The 23899-nt window shown below is 29.7% G+C and overlaps 1 protein-coding gene across 1 annotated transcript; it reads left to right on the top strand.

Annotated features, from left to right (window-relative positions):
• Positions 1-6754: 6754 nt before the first annotated feature.
• LOC123005389 (leucine-rich repeat transmembrane neuronal protein 4-like) lies at positions 6755-7738 on the top strand. Its single transcript, XM_044399115.1, has 2 exons — positions 6755-6816; positions 6864-7738. Exons 1-2 carry the CDS (start codon positions 6814-6816, stop codon positions 7722-7724), a joined length of 864 nt encoding a protein of 287 aa, XP_044255050.1. The 5' UTR covers positions 6755-6813; the 3' UTR covers positions 7725-7738.
• Positions 7739-23899: the final 16161 nt, after the last annotated feature.

Below are 23899 nucleotides of genomic sequence, written 5' to 3'. Positions count from 1 at the left end.
ATCACATTTTGAATTTTAAACTTCGAAAAAAACTATGCGAGTCATTGGTGCTTTCCAACCTTAATTATGGTCTCATTATTTATTATTCATGTTTAGATTATCAATCTAAATATAAATTACAAAAATTACAAAATTCGTAATCTCGTTTTATTTAGAAATTAAGAAAATTTGACCATGTATCTCAAAAAATAAAAGAACAATTATTTCTTGTCAGTGTTCATATATAAAATGTTAATTACTGCTTCACCATCCTATCTCCGTGAAATATTTCATTCGAGAAAAAGTTGTCATCAAGTTTCTGTTCGTAATATTGCTGACCTGTCATTACCAAAGTTTAAAACAGCAATATTTAAAAGAGATCTCTCTCAATAAAGTTATACAATTCTTCTCATTTGTTTAAAGAAAAACTTTCAGTGAACAATTTTCGAAATACATCTTTTGAACTTCTAGTTTTTTACTTTTGCTTTTTGTTATTTTCTTTTTGTTTTAATTTCTGTTATTTCTACTTAAATAGTTTTTCTTAATTTTAGTTAAACTTTAATTTTTAAATTAAAAAAAATAATAATTTTTCTTCTTTTTTTAAGGGGTTAAGTATGAATAGCAGTTGCTAGACTTCGCCTCCCGAGTTGTATTTACTTATACATACGTGTACAGTGCTTTATTATTATTATTAAGTTTTTACTGATTTCAGATTATTGCTCATTCTTTTCTGAATTATGTACCACATTTTCCATAACTTTAATTCTTGAGATATGAGAGATATAAACTTTCAAAAAAAGCATTGCATTTCCAATTTTAATGAATGTTTATATTAAGTAGACCAAATGTGCCAAAATAGGCGCATGGAAGCTTTCAATAATTAACCGTTTTACTTGTTGTAATCCTTTGAAGTTCTAAGTTTTTTAGATTTTTTGTGTTCAAAGACGTACACTTGAGTGCAAAACAAGGCAAAATGTCAAAAACAATATTGTCAAATTTTTCAGAGATTTACATAGTGTGAAAAAGGTTGTTAGAAAACTATCAAAGAAATATCGTCTTGCCAGTGCAGTGTTATAGTCAGTGTTAAAAACGAAATGGAAAAACTTGATAGAAGTTTAGAAGATACTTACCTGACAATTATGAAATTGTGAATTGTGACATCAAAAAACTGGCATTTATTAACAGGCCAAATTACATTATAAAATAAATCAATTTGCGTTTCTGTTGCACTCAAGTGTAATTGTGCTCTTTGGTGACATAAGCAATAATTTTCGGTTTAACTACCTTTTTATGCAGCGTACTTTCTGAACGAATAATTAGTAACATTAGAAAAGCAACGTCTTTTTCAATGCTTTGTATTTCTGGGGCACCAGAGGATAAAATTTTGAAACAATTTGGTCCTCATTCAGAAAAGAACGGACAATAATCTAAAATTAGTAAAAACTTAATTTTGTCTGTTGCACACTACAGCTCATTATAAAAAAAGGAAAAAGACAGTGTTCTGGTCTTTTAGGTGTAAAATATACAAGACAAAACTAGAAATGTTATTGAATTAAATTACAATGTTCTGCAAAGTTCGTTCTTTAAGTCGAACAAACATTCGTCGAAATCCGACAAAGAATAATAAAAATATTGTTAAATCGCAAAATTTTAGTTGTCCGGTTTATTTACATCACATGGTAAAAGTTTCTATACATTTCTAAGTTGGCTCGTATATCGTTAGATTTTAAAGGAAGATGTAGCTAGTTTAGCGGGTTTTGAAATCAAGAATCAGGCAGCTATCGAGATCGTTAGTTGCCAATCGGATTGGAGAGACGAATCGGAGCGTAAGTTTTCTTGTAAAGGCTTCCACGTTGAGCGTCAGGTGGCCTCCCTATCGCTTCTCCCACAGTCCATCATGTCTGCAAGAATATTTGTTACGATCGGCTCGAGCTCCGCTATATACCAACATTTCGCCAATTTTTCAAACTTCTTTTCGAACGTGAAATATTAATAAGAACTTTTTGCAAGCCCTCGTACCGAATAAAACCGAAGCGAAAATTTACGAGACGCAAAGACAAAGAACATATTGGAGAAAAAATATTAAGCCAGAGCACAAAGCCTGACCTAGGAGACCCGATACAGCTCATAATTGAAGAAGGATAGTTTATATTCCAGACCACACAATTTATTGAAATAAAAACAGAAAACCGTTCTCTTGGTAGATGTTTTATTCAGCATTGCATAGATAATAGGATGCAGAATGCCCCGACTGCAAATACGAGAGACATCTAGACGGTATCTTCACCTTTCTACATTTTAATTTGTCTTTACGTATTCCATTAAAGACGTAAAGAGATAGGGTTGCGAATACGGGATTTCCACGATTTACCTACGACAAATCGCCGCTACTTATCTAATCCTCCGACAGTAATCAAGACGTACAATTAGCAAAAAATTAAAGCGACTAGAATACGAGTTAATCACGGAAAGACAAGTGTTGTTGACAAACTTGAAGAGGGAAATATGCAAATTTGAGCGTTTCCGGAAAATCTTATCGAGGATTACGCTCAACTAATTTTCCATCTTGTTTCGAGGAAAGTTATTAAAATCCAATTCATTTTAATCAGTTATGTGGGAATATTGTTTACAGGTTTCCAGCTCTTCTCATTTATTTATTCCAATTTAAACTTCTACTCGTATATTTAGTTCACACTACATAACATTAGAAACGTAACATAAAACATCTCTTATTTATTTTATTTTTGGTATGGGTTCCATATGTATGCTTTAATAATATTATAAAATTAAAATCAATATTTTATAAAACCTAATTCCTACTATCTTTCCTGGAACAATTTATAAACCAAAACCTTTCAGAGGAAACTCTGAAACGCTTTTGACAAAAGATGCACTAACCTAAAAATCACAAAATTTGTCCCATGTCAAGTTTTATCTCCGGGAAGACATATCTGCTGAAAGCTCATCTTTAGAAAAATCGTTTCAAATAAATCTGTTTTAGAACAAGACTGAGTTTTTGAGTTATTAGTTTTAATTTCTACTATTTTGGTCCAATAATAATCTAACAGAGTAGAAATGCACATTAGCATTTTTGTTGTTTCAAAGAAAGATCCATAAAACTCTCAAAATGTAAAGAGATAAAGTTTATTATACTCTATTAAGATGCTATCATCGTACAACGTTGCAGCATCGCGACATTGAGAATAAAGCATCCGACTCTAGAATTTTGTTGAGCCCGAAACCCATTATAAAATAGGTGAATGTTTTATCAAAAAATTTAGTAAAATTCAGAAGTACAATAAATATCTTTCATATTGCTTTTTTTAGTTAAAAATCTCATTATAATTTCGAAAAACAGAGTGAAACTGGTAATGCAACATCAAAAAAATCCAAAAAATATTTTTTTTATAGTTAGCTGTAAAAATGATGAAAAAAAAGTTGTATGTTGTAAACATAAAAATTATTTGAATTATACTGTCGTATGCATATGCACATTTGAATCCCATAATGACTGCTCTGATCTTTAATGATTTGCGTAATTCAAAATAAAAATTCACTTATGTCATACGCTATCACTTATTTTTTATATAAAAATGTAGAAATAGGAACAATAACTATGAAGTTTTCAACGCCAGAAAACTCAGCTCGTCAAGAAATACACAATGTGCAATAGTTGCATAGAAAAAGTCTTTTTAAAAAGCAAATGGATGCCAAAAAAAGACCAAAATTGTGTTAAATATTTAACAAAAAGCTTTAGTACATAGGTAGTTAGTTACCTGTAGGATATTCCAGATTAAGTGTTGTAGTTCAATTAATTCAAGTTTTTGTTAGTCTCATTAATTGTATATTATAAAAGATTATAAATTTAGTTTCGTTCTTTTATTTTACTTTATTGTTTATTTATTGGAATTGAAGACAAACAAACTTCCTTTTTGTGTTGTCGACTAATTTCGTGGTTTCCTTTATTGATCACTTTATCAATACGATATTCAAAGACTACATTTACATTATTTAAATTTGGCGTTATAATTGGCGGTGATATAAGTGTGATATACGCCCGGCGAGGTGTTAAATGTCATATTAATAACTTTCAATACGATGGTTCGTTCACAATCAAACTTTCATAGATAGATTTGACGACAAATACCGGGTGGGGCATCGGTTACGCGCACTTGATAAATCGCGACTTCAAATTAATTAAAACTGGCGATATTCCATATCCCTAACTAATTATTGATAGGGTATAATTTGAAAATTTTTCTAATTTCTTTGGATAATAAATGAGTCCGTAACAGTTTTGCGTGTTTTATGAATACTTTCTGTTAATTTACCTATAACATTTTTACACTAAATGAATCTGTACCTGTCAGCGCATCAAACTTTGATATCACAATTTTAAATTTTGACTTGGTTAGCCAAATAATCTCTTTTTTTTTATTTAAACACAAACCAGACCCGTGATTTATGACAAAATGGTATAATTTGCCAACAAAAGAATCATTTACTGGTAGCCGACCGCTTTAAAGGGCCTTTTTGTTGTAAACCTTGGAATCTTACCCAAACTGCAGTTCCCCATTGTCACCACCTAAATTTACGATGGCACAAATAGCAGGTCATAAATAAAAATGATTTTCAAAGTTAAGATGGAAAATTGCGTTTAATTCAAAATCTAATTGGTATTTTTTTTCTGATTTTGTAAACAATTATAGGAAGTGAATCTGCGTAGGTCAGTATAAAAATTAGAATTAAATTTTTTGGGAGAAAATTACTTTTTATTTTTTTTTTGGCTTTGTTTGTGAATGAAAAATAACCAAAAAATTAGAGAATGTACCTTACTAATGCCCAGGTAAGTGTGAAAAAATTCAACAATTTTATTTAATTAGAAGTGGGGATTTTCTTTTTGGGCGTAACGAATGCCCCACCCGGTATAAATAAACACCCGTTATTATTTTTAACGTTACACAACAATTCTAAAAGTTATTTTTGATAAAGATGCAATAAATGTATTTTGAAAAAACATTTTTTAACAACAGCAAAGTAACATGATTGTTTTCAAAGACCTGATAAGTTAAAACTACAAAGTTCTACCACACATACCTACTGCGAAAGCAAATTGTTGGAGTAACAAAGTGGTAAATTTCTGTATTGCTTAATTTTTGAGTAATTTTTTTAGGATAATTAATAGCTTAAAGTTACTAGTAAGTCTTTAAATTAACATTCGTAATGCTTTTTGATCAAACAAACATATTAGAAAAAATTCTGATAAGTAGTAACACACTAAATCTTTGAAAATTATCTCTAAATGCTTCTGAATGTACAGGGTGCTGCATTTTGGATGTCCGAATAGGGAATCTCCGAAACTAAGAGGTTTAGCCAAAAACGAGTAATACATTCTGTGGCTCATTTTTTGAGAAAATAATATTGGTTAAAACCGCATCCCGCTATCGTCTTTTGTTTTCGACTTATAGACAAAAATTGACATTTTAGCGAAATCTAAAAAAATTTATATCTTCGTTATTATAGAAGACACAGATTTGAAATAAGGACACTTTTTTACATAGAATTTAATAATGTAGTTAACAATTTTTTTCACTTGTTTGTTTAGCTGTAATAAAATAAACTTGTATTTTTTTAAATGGGAATCATGGCTATGTCATTTTTAAAAAGCTTGTTTTTTTCTTATCTAAAAAAATATATATTTGTAACAAATTATTATAATACATTTTTAGCAAAAAATTATCTTTGATTTTTGTTTGCAGTTGGCCATGAAAAAATGTTGCATCTTCAACTAAAAGGATTTAAACTATATTATATTCAACCAGTGTCACTAATGAAAGAGTTTTCTAAGTACTAAGTGATGAAAAAGATGCAAAATAAATTGTATATCAACTTATTGGCGACTAATAACATTTCTTTGTTTTTAAACAAGCTATCATTACCATTGCAACTTCTAGTGATGCATAGAGTGTTGTAAAAAAAGCCGCTTCAATTCTTCAATAAAATATATTTTATATGACACAAAAATGACGATATGGCTATTCAAATACCCAAATTCCGTCTATGTGAAACGTTATCCTACCTCCATTAGATCATCAAAAAAATGTTTTTTCTAATTGACTGTTGACTGTTGACACATTTGTTTTCCCTATTTTTTGATTTTTTAAAAATGTGTAATAATTTTGTTCTGAGGCTCGGATGTTTGTTCAATGCTTCTACCGTATCGTATTTTTTAAATCTTTATAATTTTATCTATATTTTCATCTATTTTACAGTTCACAAAACTCTTATTGATTATTATTTACACATTTGGAGTGAAATAGTTTTTCCATGGTCAACTATTATCACACAAAATATGTATTTCACTTTTTAAGTATAGTTATAAAAAATATTTTGTTACAAATATATATTTTTTAAATCAGAAAAAAATAAAATAAAAGTTTTTTGCTATAGACTTAAAAGAGGAAACAAGGAAGCTGTTTTCTAAATAGTAACTCTGTTCAATGTTGTTTGTGGCTTTTATTGGAAAAATTTTTGTATCTTTACTAAATAATTGTAAAAAACGTATACAAGATCATCAGTATCGTTAAGAAATGTCAAATGTCAAAAAATAAATGTCAAAATTTTTTGACAGAATTTTTTAAACGTTCCTGGTAACTTACCTTACTTGAATTTTTTTTCCGGGGCGCGAGTTCTATCGCACCCTGTATTTGTAATTGCATCAATAAATATTTAACGTTTATTTATGTAATTCAGACGTGGGTCAACACTGATAACACAATTATTTAGCGATAAATCCTGTGTTTATAACTATTTGACTCTGATTAATATTATAAAATGGTAATCATTTGTTTGCTCAAAATCAGTTATTGAAATTTTTGTTTTAGAATATTCTCCTGCTGTTTGTGCTGCTTGTGTGCTACTTTGGTTCCTCGTCTCAAAAATGCATTTTAACCGTAGCAACAACCGAATGCGACACTGCAAATTTTTCCCGTGGACATCCTGTGAAGTTGAATTCTTATCGAAACTTTGTGCAGTTCAAGGGAGCTAATATTGAGGAGATCCCGTCAGGGACATTTCGGTTGTTACCCGAAGTCAGCAGTCTTTACTTAAGTTTTAACACAATTAAAAAGTTAGAGCCTGGGTCGTTCGAAGGTTTACCAAAACTGAATCAACTGATCCTGAATCACAATAGTTTAGAAGTCATCGTTAATGGAGTGTTTCGCGACTGCACCAATCTGAAAATGCTTGATTTAGGAGCGAATAAAATTAAAACCATAGAAAGGAGCGCTTTTAGCGATCTCATAAACTTGGAAGAAATTGTCCTGTCGTTCAATCAGTTAGAAAGTGTTCCTGAAAGCATCGCCGTTTTAGTCAAAGTTAAAAAAATAGATTTGTCTAATAATAAAATCAAGTCTATCGAGTCGAACGTTTTCACAAAGTTAAATTCTTTGGAAGTTTTAAGTTTGGAAAGTAATAAAATTCGGTACGTTCAAGACGATGCATTCAAGGGTTTGAACAAGCTTCAGGAAATTAATCTGAAAGACAACTATCTGTCGAATTTAAACGCTGCCAATCTTATAAATAACTTGAAGTCGCTGAAAACAATAAAACTTAGTATAAATGATTTTGTCTGTAAGACATTGAAGGCCATTATCGACGAATTCGAGGCAAGAAATATCAAAGTGACACGAGGAGTTTCAAAAGCGGACGTTACTATAAATGGAATCGCTTGTAAACTGCAATAAATTTTTGCATCATTGATTTTATTTTACTTTCCGAATTTCGAATAATTCCCACAATTAATCGGGCGATTTAGAACTGAAATTGCAAAATTCTTAAATCCGCATAAAACTACTCAAGCTTACAAGATTAATCAATCTGCTTTAAAAAGAAATAAATTATTCCTTCATTCAATGGCATTGCGAATTTAAATGAATTTCTAGATTATAAGGCATATTTGAGATCAAATCCCTAATAATATTCCACTCAACGATTTTTGCGATTTCTCTAACTTAATCTACTTAAATTCGATAGAGACATTATTTTAAGATGTGTTTCAGGAAGTAGGCAGATGGGTAACATATGTAGGTATATTATACAAAAGTTGTGTAGCATAAAAATATTACTTTTTATTTAATAATCTACAAATAGTAATAATTTGGTGGTTGTAAACAATTTGTATTAAAATTAGAAGGTTACGTGAACATAGGATCTCTTGAAACTACTTGCAAAGAACTGCTTATGGTTTGTCGGTTCGCTACGCTACATTTACTACTAGCTACTAGGTGTCGCTCACAGTGTGTTTAAATTCCAAGAAAAAATACTGTGAAATCATAATTATTTAGGAAATAAGTAATTGATTTTTGTATTAAGTAATTTGGAAGTTAATATCAGACAACAATAAAAATAGACATTATTTTGAAAAAAATTAGAATTTACTTAAGGCTATGCATCGTAAAATTAACATCTTTTTGTTAGGAATTCTAAAAATTTTTTTAGCAGTATCAAACTTAAAAGTTTTCGGAGTTTATAATTTTGCATAAATTTAAAAAAAAAACAAAAATTTCAAATTAACATTTTCTATAAGCTGTTGGTATCGGTTTTGAACTTGTGAATTACTTTTCGATTAAATACAAAGAGATTAAGTTAAAATTATTTATTCTGATGAATATAAAAAAAAGTTTAAAAAAAATTTTAATTTACTATTTTTGACTAAATGACAAGATTTATAAACTTTATAAACAATATTTGACCTGTTATTTTCACAAAAAATAATTTAAGAAAAGGTTTATTATAGAGCCTTAGTTTGAATATTCTGAGCCCCACTTTAAAACTTTGTCTTTTTTAACAACTTTCTTTAGAAATAATAATGCATAAAATTATAATACAAACTGAACCAAAAGTCACGCACAAAACTCGTACCTTTGTTATTAAAGACGCCATTTTTAATTTTCTTAATGCCAATTGACATTTTTATTACCGTTAGTAGGTACACATCGATATCTTTCTGGTAAGCATAAAAACTCAAAAAAATAAAGCAAAAAAAATGCAAAAAAGAAGACAATAAAATTAAAAAACTTAAAAAAGTTGTAGACAGTTTTATACAAAGAGCTTGATCTTCTTGTTCTTGCTTTATTTTATACGGGGTGATTGTTTTTGTTTGTATTTTTCGTGTTTAGGTTTCATATTAAGTGTTTTTATGCTAATTATTTAAAAAAATATACAAAAAACAATTGCCCCTTATAAAATAAGGCAATAACAAAAAACAAAGCCTTTTGTGTTTAATTGTCAATATTTATTTATTTCTTTAAATTATTTTTTTTAAGTTTTAGTTTAATTTTTTTCTTTTTTTTTTCTTATTACCAAAAAGATAAAGATGTGTGCTATTTTAAACAGTGAATAAAAATGTCAGTTGTCATGTCTACCTAAAAATTGTTTCTAGCTACGGGCCTGGTTCCATTTTTGGTATATTACCTAATTAGCTGCAAAAATCCCTTTTTTTCTGTGAAAAAAATATATAGTTGAACAGTTGTTAAAAAATTTTGCAACATCTGCCATTTTACAGCCCAGTTCACTGAAAACGTATTAGATTCTATGAGATAAAATGATTTCACTTCTCTAATTAATTAATAAAGCCTTTTTTTTTCTTTTTTTTATCTTCCACCATCTTTCACTTTCAATCTGACAAATCATCGCGTGCATTTACACTTATTTAAATAGAAACCGTCAAGGATAGCTAATCAATTAAAAAACCTCCTGCAACAGTAATTCAAAGCTAGAGATTACACGGTGTACAGAAGCGATAAATCCGCCGTTTCCTGCGAAACAGATATAGATAATTTTCAATTCCATACAAAATATTCCCAACGAATGGTCAAACGATTTGCTGGAGGGCTCGCAATGATTGTTAAGAGATTTCAATAATTACACCACAATGACACGCAAATACATTTATCTAATTTTTCAATAATTTATTTGTTTGTCTGTGTGAGAAGTGTAATTTGTACATTTGCTACTTGCCTTAAATTATTTTAATTGCTTTGCGGAACTCTGTATTTTCATTTACAAGATTGTTGCTGCTATGCGGGTCTCTGTATTTCTTTTTGCAATCTGCAGTCGTAAATTATACACCTTCGAAATATGAGATATTTAAAAAAATTACTTCCTACACACCTCTGATCAAGATAAACACTTTTGATAATATATAGTCCAAATATGAATGATGCAGGCAGATGCTACAATGATCAAAAATAGATAAAATATTCAAATTTGATCTAAGACAACAGGAAACAGTTTAATAGATTGTCTTGTAGCTATTTTTATCGCGCTGACACCCCGAAATTTAATTAAATGATAATCCGGAACAAAGCCGACATTTAAAATCAAAACAAACCCTTTCATCCCTTAACAAGAAAAATATATGATCAGGGGTCAGGTGTTTAGGGGCTACCGAATATGTAAATTAACGAGCTTAATAAAGTTGTTTTGCCATTTTATGTTTGGAATTTTTAAGGAGGGTTAAAAATCCATAAAACTGATAATTAGTTTAATAAAGTATGTCATTTACGATTCTTCAGTTGTAACGCACCAGAGCACAGGTGAACTTTTTTTAGTGAACGCATATGTATATAACGCATCACCTGCTTATTAGATCCCTGACATTATACCCCACGCATTTTATTTGTTTTTTTTTTTTTGATGACTAAATTTGTACAATTTGTCGCTTTAATAACAAAATATTAACCCCTTCACTATTATCTCAATCAAAGTTATTTTTACCTGAAACAACCCTTGAAAATCATCTAATTTTTGTAAAAAAAACACAATTTCACATTAATTAAATTCAGGAGGGTTAATTAAATAAAAACGGTGTGTGGTCCTAATTTTCTCGAGTAAATAATTAATCAAGGGTTGAGTCGTTGCGTTTAGTTAAAAGAAAAGAAAAACAATTAGATAACATGTGCGTCTAATACTTACACTTACTTAGGACACGTGGCTCATTTAAATTTTTAAATTAGAATTACCGGTGGATGAAGTTTTTTGTCGATGTTGTTTTAAGGGGCATCAGATTTTTGTGTGTAGCAGGTGGAGAATAGTTTGATTTTTAAATAAGAAGCGAGTTATGAAGTTAAGGATCGGATCTTTCGATTTATTGCTTACTTACGGCAATACACTACTCGATAACGACAGCTATTACACAATGCAAATCATGTGGCAGCTTCCGAAGCCGGGATCACAACAAAACAATATTTATGGATGTTCAGGCGCTAAGTAATTAGATACTACATAAATACACACATTATTTTAGATATTTATTACCAACAATAAGGAACTACCAGTAGAAGAAAATAAGTTTTACTTCGCCAAAAATTAATACTTACTGCTAAAAAGCCACAGATAAATTAGTAGATAGATTCAAAAGCCTTGAGTCTAACTCTTTTCATTATTTATAAACAAAAATTAGAAATAAATAAAATTCTTACATTTGCAAAATCTGCATTCGTCTTTGTTAATTAAAAAAATACAAATTGATTTTTCTCAGTTTTGGATACTTGTAGAAAATGTTTTGAAATTACTCAAAATAAGTACATACTTATCAGTACATAATATACAGTACTGCATAAAATAACAGTAGTGTTAATCGGTTTTAATAATTAAAAACTAAAAAACATACCCAAGAAAACAAATTAATATAAAACAGACTTTCAATTCACCTTCTGTGTTTTTAAAATTGTTTTCAAGTAAAATACCATCTGAAAAGAATTTACTGAATAATACAAGACGTTCAAAAAGTGGCGATTCAATAACTTTTTACAAGATGATAAGAAAAAACATGAAAAAATTAAATAATTAATTCTAAAGTTTCTAAAGGCTGGCGCAAAAATAAATATTTCTATTGATTAAAAAAAATATAGACTTTAATTTGATGTTTTAGCATATGTCAGTGAGCCCCAAAAACTGAATTTGGATTTTTTTTTAATTAATTGGAATCTTTTCTACATGATAAAATTCTTGGATGTCTTTGATTTTTAACTGTGAAAATTGAATAATGTAAAAGTTGAAAGGTTTTGAGTAATTAAGATTTTAATGCTGAAAATTGAGAAAATTAGCCACATCCAATTTACGTTTTTACCATTAACTGTTATAGAAATAATTTTTCAATTATTTTTTTCTTTATATGTGAGCATCATTTTTTCACTACATATCACCATTGAGTTGGTACGTCATTTTTTGAGTATGTAAGATATTTTGAGATCAGGTTTTTTTATTGTAAGAAAATATGTACAATTGCGGACACGGAATTTTAGACATCAAATTATGTCAGTTAAAAAATATCAATGTAAGCCACGCTTTATTGTCGATGATTAACGTTTGAAAAATTTTAGTTGATATTTATTTTTGGCGTCAATTTCCCGAAACAATAATGACAGCAGCACGTGTTTTTATATAATTGAATAAATTATTTTGATTTATTTTTTAGCTGTCAGGATAAACATTACAAAAACCGAAATTGAAGTTAGTTGCACATTAGATTTTGATGTCAACCGAATGACAAAATTCCGTGTCCGCAATTGTACATCGTTTTCAGTTTCTATATTCAATGCAAAAATATCTGAAATTAGTGAAAAAATAATATTCAATTTTAGAAGAGAAGAGAAAAAGAACTCAACAACTTAAATAATTAAAAAATTAATTACATATTAGTACTATATTAAAAAACAAGTGTTGCAATTTTTTAGTCAAAATTTTCATTTGCAGGGGTTCATTCAAAACATCACAGCTCTTGTACCCTTTGCGATAGTGAATATTTTTTTTGCATTTGATAAACAAAGGTTCAAACAATTTTCTAGAATTTTCAAAATTGTCAACTGTCAAATTGCAAGGCTAGTATGATTTTTTGAAATTGATGATTAATAAACAGCTACAACTCAGTTTTTTCAAATGAAATGACTCTATTTTTCAACGGCAATCAAAAGTAGATCAATTTGTAGAAGGACTTTTATTAACATGTCCTACATCCATATCTTACAGTTTTTGAAATAATCACGAAAAACATGGTTTTGGTTTTATTTTTATTTTTATAGTTAAAAAGATCGATGTACTTTCCATTGCCATTATTGCTGTTTGTTAATCATCAATTTCAAAAAATCATATTAGCTTTGCAATTTGACAGTTAATAATTTTGAAAATTTTAAAAAATTCTTCAAACCTTGGTTATCAAATGCAAAAAAATATGTACTTTTCGCAAAGGGTTTAAGAGCTGTGATGTTTTAAATGAACCGCTGCGAATAAAAATTTTGACCAAAAAATTGTCAAAAAGTATGACAGATAAGTACTAACAACTAGATACATTTTACTCAGTTTGGAGAAGAGAATTCAAAAATGCAATTAAAATAAAGTTCAGCTACTTTGAAAATAATTTAATTGAACTTAGACTGGTCGATTTGGGTTGTGTACAAAATTTCAAATTCTGCATTAAAAGTTAAAAAGTTTCTAATGTAGGCCTTAAAAGAATCACCCTCTTTCAACTTGTTTTTATTTATTATTGATACTTTTATGTAATGTATGTCTACTAATAAATTTTGTATTAAATAATTTATATTGACAACACTTTATTTAAATAAAAGCTAAATAATTGACAAATCAAAAAACATTAAAAATATTAGGTATTTTTTATTTTCTTGGTTTTGCAAAATGGCTTATAAAAAACTAACTTCTATCACACCACATTGATCAGTGTAGGTATCGCATAAACAGTTACCAAAAACAATTTTGTTTTCTGATAAAACTGTCACAAAATCGTTGTAGTAAAGAGGAAATTAAAAAAAATATTTTTCAATTTTTCATACAAGATTTTGAATAATTTTCCGGTGTGATTCCGGTTCGAACAGTAGTAGCCATAAAGTGTCGGTTAGTAGACAGTTGGGCACGGTGAATATGAGTTAGCACACTCGTCCCTGACATCGCAAATTCCTAGATTATGGTCTTTCGTGATTTGGTTAAATTATGTGCGGATTATTAAGTTATTCACGAGTCGAAATTTATTGGAGTCGGTTCATAAATACGCGTTAGACGTACGCTTGCAGAAATAACTTACTAGGACCGAATCCGGTCGTATTCCAGAAGCTTGACTACAATACCAATTTATCGTAGATTAATACCAGCTTTAAAACAAACTAATACAATTAATTGTGCTTTAATGGACAGCCGTCCTTTAATAATTTGAAGCGCGTTAGCTGCACCACCAAAAAAATGATGATACAAGTGATCTCGTGGAGCAGCTGCCGGTTTTAATGCATTCTAAATTTCTTAGTTTGAGGAGTGATACGTATTTTTTTTATTTCATTATTTTAAAGTAAAGCGGTGTAAAGGTGCAGTAATATCAAGATAATAAGTGGATAGTTTTTATAATTACCCTACTTAACCAACCCTCATCTGCTAGCTAGATTCCAGACGAGAAATAAAAAACCTGTACTACCAATTTGAATATTTAATAAAGAGTGAAATATAACGGGTCCATTTATTAAAGTAAAGATTCTAGTCAGTTCCGAATGTTCCGATCCATCATAACTGATTAACTTTAGGCGGAAAATAAGGGGGCATTACTTGGCAAAAATCGGATTATTTGGGCCAGTAACACAATAGGTGTCGAATCAAAGTGGGCGTTCTTTCGGCGCGTTAAATGACCGCTACCCCAATGTTTAACAGGTAGCCTTTGGTGAAACATCATCCCTTATTTCGGGGTTGATCGAGCGAAAACAGATGGCCCTCGATAAATCAAAGCGGAGATGTATGCACGCTTAATATTCAAGTCTATCACTCTATTATGAGATTCGTTTTTGATTTATCCCCTAATCATTATGAGATTTCCATGTGAGGGATTCGGAGACCGACGGATGACAAATAAGGAACATTACAGTCTCGCATGCTTTGGCATCTGCCACCTACGGTTGGTAATCTGACAACATTCCTGATAAGTTCGACGGATCCCTCAACCTTCTTCATTATTCATATTTCTACAGTGTTTGATTATGACCATTTACAACTTGTTATTACTCATTTACACGACGCCTGTCAACTTTTCTATTAATTGATTTATGAAGAGATTGAGGAAAAAATTCTGACGGATAAATGGGATTGATTGTCACCCGACAGGTTTTCCTCGAACTCGATTATACCAACGTGTAAACATGCGGAGAGGAGAGTATTATAAACGCGCAGATACACATGAGGAAGAATCTCGGATATCCAGAATTGTGCTATTAGTGAAGCAAACATTTCATCGATTTTATCCAAGAACTTTATCAGAAGGATAAATTAACCATTTTTGAAGCTACCGCAAACTTCAATCTCGATTTCAAATCAAGGCCAAAAAATTTTTTTTCAATAAATAAAACTTGGAAATATTAAAAATGAAATCCATACAAATAAAGCGTGTCCCAGCGAGTTAGTAATATTTATTCAGTGCTTATCTTTAATATACAGGGTCGCTAAAAAGTATGAATACAGTTAAATATTATAAAAACTATTTATCAAAACTTATTGAAATTTAGTGTATATAGTGTACAAAGTATTTAAATTCTATCGCCTCACCTGTTTATCAAACTTTTATTTCCATTTGTTCTGGGGATACAAGATTAACTTCATTTCTTTCAAATGGCAAGAAGGGTAAAAATTAATATTTTTAAGAAATTTAATCTAAACTTTGCTTTGCTGAACCGTTGTGAAAATATTTAGCTGTATCCAAACTTTTTAGTGACCTTGTATTCAAAAAAAGTAAAAAAATTACAGATATTAATTTTCAGTATCACCTAAAATTATTTTCAAATATACAAAATGCTTCAAAGATAAGTTACAATACAAACTTATGTTTTTAAAATGAAACACACGATGTTTTGCATTTTTAGATGTAGCTATTAATTTTGATTAGGTATTTTAAACATTTAAACTAAACTTTTATTAGTCGGTTTTGCTTAAATTTTTTTAAACCTTATTTCCCAAAAACACTGAATAATATTAAAAAATATCATTTCAAAGATAAAAGTAGAAACTTTAGTGCACATTTTTTAACGTTTTGTGGTGGAAAAATAAAAAAAATTAAAAAGTTTTTTAAAAGTTAAATAACTTGTAAAATACAGTGTTTACGATCTTGAGGTTGATATTTGAATGAGATGATATTCATAGAAGAAAACTAATACGCTATATAAACAAAAATTCACATTGTGAAAGGAAATAATTCATTTTATATTATTTGTTTGAGAACTACTGCTTCGGCTGCATCAATGAACATTAGTATCATTACTTGTGTTTCACCGTAGGTAAATCATAACCACGACAACCAATTTATTATTTTAATATTTTATATTTATAAATCTGTCTGGAAAAAAATTAAGAAAAGCGAATCAAACTTATTGAAAACCATTTCGCTGGAAGAGATTAAACAGAAGATCTTGGAATTTTGGTAAAAACTAAAGCAAAAGCAAATCAAATGATGACAGTGTCAAAACTATGTAGTGATTTTTCTCTTTAATTGTCATGAATACGATTTTTTTATTTGTTGTACAATTTTATCTGAACTAGGAAGTAACTCCAGTGACCCACAAACAATGTGCCAATATTTTGGAGTTAAATAATTTTCTTAACAATAACAATTGTGTGAGTTTTTTTCTAGGTTACAGTATTTCTGTACTCTTCTATTACTAGGTCAATTAATAACAGGTTATTTCTTGTTTAAGAATCGAATAGATCAGAGGTTCCCAATTTTATTTGGCCATGGAACCCTAATGGATCATACTTTTTTTGGCGAAACCCTAGCTGACTGTTTTGATAACTAAAGCTATAACTAAAAAAAAATTACCTTGTAATTTGAATATTTTCATAACTCGAAGAAAGAACAAATTATAAATGCTAAATAATTATTATAAGTATTGCAAAACATTTATTGTAACAAAAAAATACAACGTAACTATTGAATGTGAAGAATTGAATTTTTTCACATATTTTCTTATAATAGGACTAAAATTAGGCTTTATGTCTGACAATTGAACGCGAAGATTTGGAACTGAATTGTTATGAGTTTTTTTTTTGTTTTGAATTTTTTTGTTATGAGTCTTTTCTATGAACGTTAAAACGTTCAAAAATTTAACCCTCGGACAGACCGCGGAACCCCTGTGACCCTTCCACAGAACCCCAGGTTTCCGCGGACCACTTTTTAGGAATGGCTGAAATAGATTACTGAATTGTTCATTCAAAAATATAATTCTCAAATATCTAGAATTGATAAATAAAAAAATATAAGTATGTAACTTCTTTATCCATTTACCTCTAAGATTGTAATCCGCTACAAAAGTATTATAGCTCTAAATTAAAATTTTTTGTAATGAAAATCTAATTTTTTTAAAAGCTAAAAATTTAATAATCAAACGTTTTCAAAAACTAAGTCAAACCGACAAATAAGAGAACTCAAATACATCAGCATTAATAACTTCGTGGAAAGAAAAAAAAAATGGTTGTTTTATTGTTTTTTTTATGTATACTTGATAATAATTTTTGACGATGCAATACCTTTATTACTCTTAATTTTTTTTAATTTAGCTTTATTTTACAATAAGTATCATTAATCTGAAAATTTGGCTAAAAGTGTTGGCAAAAAAAAAACAAAAAAAAAAACAATTAACATTATAAAACTTAGATATATCGTTAAGTAGTGTGGTAGGAAAGAAAACCAATTTTGTTTAAAAAAGATGATTAACATACCTTTTCTTTTTAAGTCAATCAAAATTACCAAATATAATATTTTTTAAGATACATCAGCTTGTTCAGGTTAGTAAAAAACCACACTCTCAAGGATAAAAAGGAACTATCAATAACAAGGTTTGGTTGATGTTTTTCAACAAATTACCATACTCTTTTGTGCTTGATACTGCCGAGTAATTGCTAATTTCACAAGATGTCTCGATTAGGGTGCGTGTTTCCGAACTCATCTTTTATTCTTAAATGCCTATCCAGTACCTGATATGTTGAGTTTGAAAATTTTAACTCGCACTTTGAAACTCTATTTAGGACACAAAAAAATGTTTTGTCAATTCCTGACGTGTCCTGAACCTTGTATTACGTGTACCGTTCTAGTAATCGATAACATTATTTATTACTTATTTAGATTGTAAGTGCGTCGAAATTTAATCTTGTTGTTCGTCTTGAAATTAACAAATTCTTTATCAAAAAATCACACACATATCGAATTAAAAGTTGATATTATTTATGTGCTATGATGAGTCAAGCTAAACCGCTTTCAGGTATCAATCCCCAAATTAGAATCGCTCAAATTTATACCCTTATTACCAGCGTCCGGATTTTTTCTCCAAATCGATAAACTGGCAGAATGGTATTCGGATTAAAGCGAGTTCGTTTTTTGTAAACTTCACGTTAGAGCGTTAAGCAGCTGTAAAATAAACGCGTTTCAGGTCCCACCCTCTGACTCGGCGAATACGAAGCTGCCCACCGATGATTGACTAACGATAATCATACTTTAACTTAGTATAAGTGACGAAGCGAACTATTAAATACTTCAGCATTCTATTAGATGGCTACTGATTCGACTGGAAGGGTCTCAGGAAGACCCGCTGTGCCAATCAAATCATCTAATTACTCCATGAAAAAAATTCTTCAAAAAATTAACTCAGTCGAGCTTTTGTGCAATTATTTAATTAAAAATGCCACTTTTTTCATTTTTTCTTGCTAATCAACACTGGGGCTATTTACATAACGTATATATTGCCATGCCATAAATCTACCTTGCTAATAGAGATACAAAAATTTTTATTACACTTTACGAGCCTTAACTACCTTTACTTGCCTCTAGTTAAACAATGTAGATGATTTATTATAATCTGTTTTATATTTTCAATAATCACGCAATAAAGGGCAGAAACTTTGTGCTAACGAATTGATTTTTAAAGATTTACATAAAAGCACATTTAAATGTTTTTGCAAGATTTCAAATATTTTAAGAATTAGCTGAATAGCACCCGAAGGACTTTGTACTCGCGATAACAAAAAGCTAAACATTTGTAACTTTCCTTAGTGGTACTTAAGCGAATACTTTCATGGCATCGTCACGTGGCGAAAACTATGGTTTTAAGTCAAATAAAGCAAACTGGCTTCAGAATGGAGGCTTTATTTAGTTTGTTCAATGTGTAAATTCAGTCACACATTTGTTGATGGCTTTTATGGCCGAAGAGTCGACGCATACGCACTTTTTTCAAAAAAAGTGAACAATACTAGCCTTCCTATCACAAAAAAATCAAAAAAATCAAACTTAACGAACATCATAAAACATTTAAGTAGGAAATTAATTTAATTACGCATATTCAGTTAACAGTTTTCTACATAATTTAGCCGTAAATTTGGATTAATTATCTCGTAATTCTTATTTAAGTATTCCTAACTATAAAATGATTATTCTCTCAAAGATTCAGGTAAAATAAACTGTAATTTTATTAAAACATTATTCATTTTTAGTGGCGATAATTTGACTTCAAAGGCAAGTTTTAAGTTACTACTATAATTAATAAACGAAGTTAACAATTTCAACTCTTACAATCATTTGTTCTAAATATTAAAGAAAAATCTTGGTTGTTGTTTGAGCTAAATTAAGCTAAATTATTAGATTATTTATATTAATAAACAATGAGTCAGTCATCTTCTTTTACCCCTAAGTGGTATGATAATTTATTCCAATGCCTTAATAATTATTATAAGTTATCAAATGTTTTACTTAGCACCTGTTAATTTACATTTATTTTTTTGTTCCTTAATTAAATACTAATACAAAATTCGAAAATGTGTTTTTTATAATTTTACTTGGGTTTGACGAGAATTATACCTACCTGTGAACGACAGTAAGAGGTTAATTACTTTTTACTGAAATCATATCATTTTAGCAAAATTAGAAAACCTTTTTTGGTAACGAGTAGGTTTTAGGAATGAGTCGAGTAAAAAGTGTTCTGTTTTTAAGTTAATTTCACATTTGCTATTATGATTGCTTTTTTTTATATACAGGGCAGGGTGTTTACGATCTTGGAGTTGAAAATTATAGTAATAGAAGAGTACAGAAATACAGCAACTCAAAAAAAAAACTCACAATTGTTATTATTAAGAATGTTATTTAACTCCGAAATATTGGTAAACGGTTTGAGGGTCATTGGATTTATTTTCTTGTTCAGGTGAAAATGTATTGTTGCAATAAATAAAAAAATCGTATCTATGAAAGAGAAAAGTCACTTGCTTTTGCTTTAGTTTTTATCATAATTTGAAGATCTTTTGTTTAATCTCTTCCAAAAAAATGGTTTCCAATAGATTTTATTCGTTTTTCTATTTATCTCACTTTAACAAATGCGATTAAAGTAATGCAGAGTTACAGACGACAATTTTTGTACCTCTACTAAATAATTATAAAAAAAACATATTCAAAATAATCAGTATCATTATAGACATAAAAAAAATGTCAAATGTCAAAACATAAGAGTCTAAATTTTTTTAACATTTTTTCGATGTTCCTGTTTTACTTAAAAATTTTCTATGAGGCGCGAGTTCTGACACATCCTGTATATAATATTATCGATTTTTTTTAAAATTTTTGTGAATCCCTAGAAAATCGTAAAAATCGTCTACCGTCCCAAAAACAAACGAAATATGATTTTAGACAAAAACATGATACGACCGAATAAAATGTTTTACATCAAATAGTTTTCGAAATATCGAGTTTTTAGCGTTTAAAAAAAGCAGTACCTCTGCTGCCGGCAACGGTGTGTGTACCAGCTACCGGCAAAGATTTTTTTTAGGTTTTGTCGCTAATTTCACTTTTTTGGTTTATTTGGTCAAAATATGTAGATAATAACACACATATTGAACTACAGTCGTTTCAATTTCTTACGAGTGTGTATTGTCGTATCAACAAAAAAATTACTTCCTAGGATTTAGGTTAGCATAAATTGGGTTAGTAGGCTAGTTTTTGGTACCTAAAACAATGTAGGTTAAGTCAGCTGTCAGCTTTTATGATAGATAACTCATAAATGTCAAAATTTTTTGACCGATAGAATTTTTTAAACATTATTTCCATGTTCCTGTTATCTTATCTTAATTGAATTTTTTTCTGGGGCGCGAGTTCTGACACACCCTGTATATCATAATTACCATCATGAAGCCCTATAAAAATCTTAATGCTATGGAGAAGATTTAATTTCTGACTTTAGTTCAAAATGTCAGAAGCTGTCAAAAGTCAAAAACAAACGCAGGTCATGTCGTGTTCTTGATTCACACTACCCCCACCTCCTCCCCAGCAGCAAATTTAAAAAAATAGACTGTATTTATTCTTTGTTAAGTTTTTTAATTTTAATAATATTCTCACGTTGCATTATGCTTTTCTATTTTTTTTACTTCGGTTTTAGTAATTTTTTTATTTGCTTTTTATGTTTTAATTTTTTTTAATTATTGTCTCTATTCCTTTAGTACAGAGTGGTTATAAATGATTTTCATCTAGCCAGCTTTGTAATTTTTTTGCATGTAAGTTTATTTGTGCCGCTTTACTTTTTTGAAAGCTCTAGTTCTGTCATTAGTGTCACTTATTAATTAATATTAAATTGTTGTTAATTAAACTTTTATTGTTTGAACTAATTTCCAATAATACCTAATTGATAAGAATGTATACTTTGGAAGAAAACAAGTTTATAATTGAAGTCTATTTTCGAAGTGGACGCTTATTAAACGGCGATTTTTTAATTTTGAGTTAAAACAAGTAGGTACCCCTATTTTCGTAAAGCGGCATGTTTTATTTTACATGGAAAATTCAAAGCTGGCTAGATGAAAATCATTTATAACCACTTTGTATTATATTATAACACAAATTTTGCAAAAATCATTTTTTGGTTTCTACATAATCTTTAGGTGGTTAGCTTTCAGAAGGCTTCTCAACGCACCACTTCGGTCATAAAAGTAAAACATCTCGTCGTCTTGGCGTTTATTTTCTTGTGCGTGTGGTGTTAATATCACGAGATAAATCTTTGCAATTTGTAAAAACAAACAAAACCCTCCTTGTCCGCGTCTGTTTTAACGTTTCGAATCAATCACTTATGAAATGGGTGCATTAACTTTTGTCTAATTGCCGGTGGCTAGTGAAGTCATAATCTTCGTTCTGAACTTTAACGATCGTTTTAACTGCTTCAACTTAGTTAGCGACCATTCACAGCGTAAAACGTCTATATGAAGATCATTAAGTTGAAATTGCTGGGATGGACTGTTTTGTTTCGTGATGCTTACACCACGGCAAAGAATAACTTGTTAAGTTTATGGTGTATAATTGGGTTTGAGCACAATGTGGGAGCGATTTGTAACGTGTCCGCGGTTTATTGATATTAGACAATGGCTAACATTAGCGTTTTAGCAAGACGTTAAAATTAATAGCGTTAATCTGAGATTCTGGTACGGTAAATGGGTGCGCGTCCGGCCATCAAAGGCAGAACGATCGGTTATGTGATTATAAGTGTTGGCCGAGGCAAAGCTCACGGTTATAATAAGAGGAGCTCTTTACAGCTTCCTTAATTGCAGGTTAGAGGGATATGATTGCACAGCGACTTCGATGAGTAGTCATAAATAAGGTGCACAATGAGCATTGTAAAATACAAGACGGTTAGACACTTTGACAGTGTATATCCTTTGCTGCACTAGATATAGTTGTCTCAACCGCCGTAATGATACCCTCTTGAGATTTAGTGTCTCGTCTTGGCGTTTTTTCACGGCAAAGTTCCCACTAGGGGATAAACAAAGCGGTAAATTATCGCCGATCTGTCTTTTAATATAGTCATCTAGTTAGTGTGCGAATTATTTTTGATAAATGGCGCCACTTGAATACCGTTGAAATTTTAAGCTCCAGTGGGATAACGTATGGCTTTAAAGGATTAACGTCAACCGGTGTGAGTTATTAAAGGCGCAAAATCTTTATGTGGAAGTTCATGTTAAATCGCTCCAACACAATAAACTATGTTTAACTTTTATACCGGTTTTTTAACTGGGACGAGTAGGTGCTGATAATATATGAGACATAATAAGAAGAAGCCCTCGCGGTGCGCCTTTATTATTATTGACATACATACGAGAAGCCTAATTTTTTATACAAGCAGACCGGACGACAATAAATTTCAAACACACAAACACTTAAACCTTACAGCGATATATCTATCCAAACTTGCTTTAATAATATAAATAATTGCTTCCAAGGGATGCCGATTTTCGAATATGAACATTTTAAGAAATCGCATGGAGAATGAAATGATTTACGACCATAATAAGACCTTTTTTAGCACACAATTCAAAACAATCTCGCCAAACTTGAAACATTTTGAAACGGTATAAATTTCGATTCCTACACCTCTACTAATTCAAAAACGAAAAATTAAAACATCATCTCAAAAACATTGTATTAATTCATGTCTCTTATATGTATAGCAATTTAAAATTGAACTAAAACTTGCAACAATTTTTGAAAATAATCAAAGAGCACTGAAACTAATGACCCTTTTAATCGGACCAATAAATTAAAAAATGTGCCCAATCAATCAAACCCAAGATTTTGCAAAAACGTCACCGATTATCCATAAAAAACTGTTTTAATTCGAATTGAATTGCTTTGAAAAAGACGCAAAAATAAAATCAAATAAAATTTAAATTAGTCCAATTAGTCACGAAAAATTAATGTTAGATAAGGGACTATTTCGTAATTTTTTTTCTCAGTGAATTTCAAAAAAAATGCAGATTAAAACTTTTATATGACTTTAATTTGTTTGATTTTCTTGAAAAGTAAGCGAAATGTCAACAACTCCCAAAAGTGTCAGATTGAATGATTGAAAGTGATGTTTTTCTTTAA

The sequence above is a fragment of the Tribolium madens genome, unplaced genomic scaffold (genome assembly GCF_015345945.1).
Source record: "Tribolium madens isolate multiple individuals breed KSU strain unplaced genomic scaffold, Tmad_KSU_1.1 Scaffold_20;HRSCAF=117;Tcas5.2_LG4, whole genome shotgun sequence".
NCBI classification, from domain to species: domain Eukaryota; kingdom Metazoa; phylum Arthropoda; class Insecta; order Coleoptera; family Tenebrionidae; genus Tribolium; species Tribolium madens.
The sequence above is the reverse complement of the archived record's forward strand: the minus strand, read 5'-3'. Positions and strand labels throughout refer to the sequence as shown.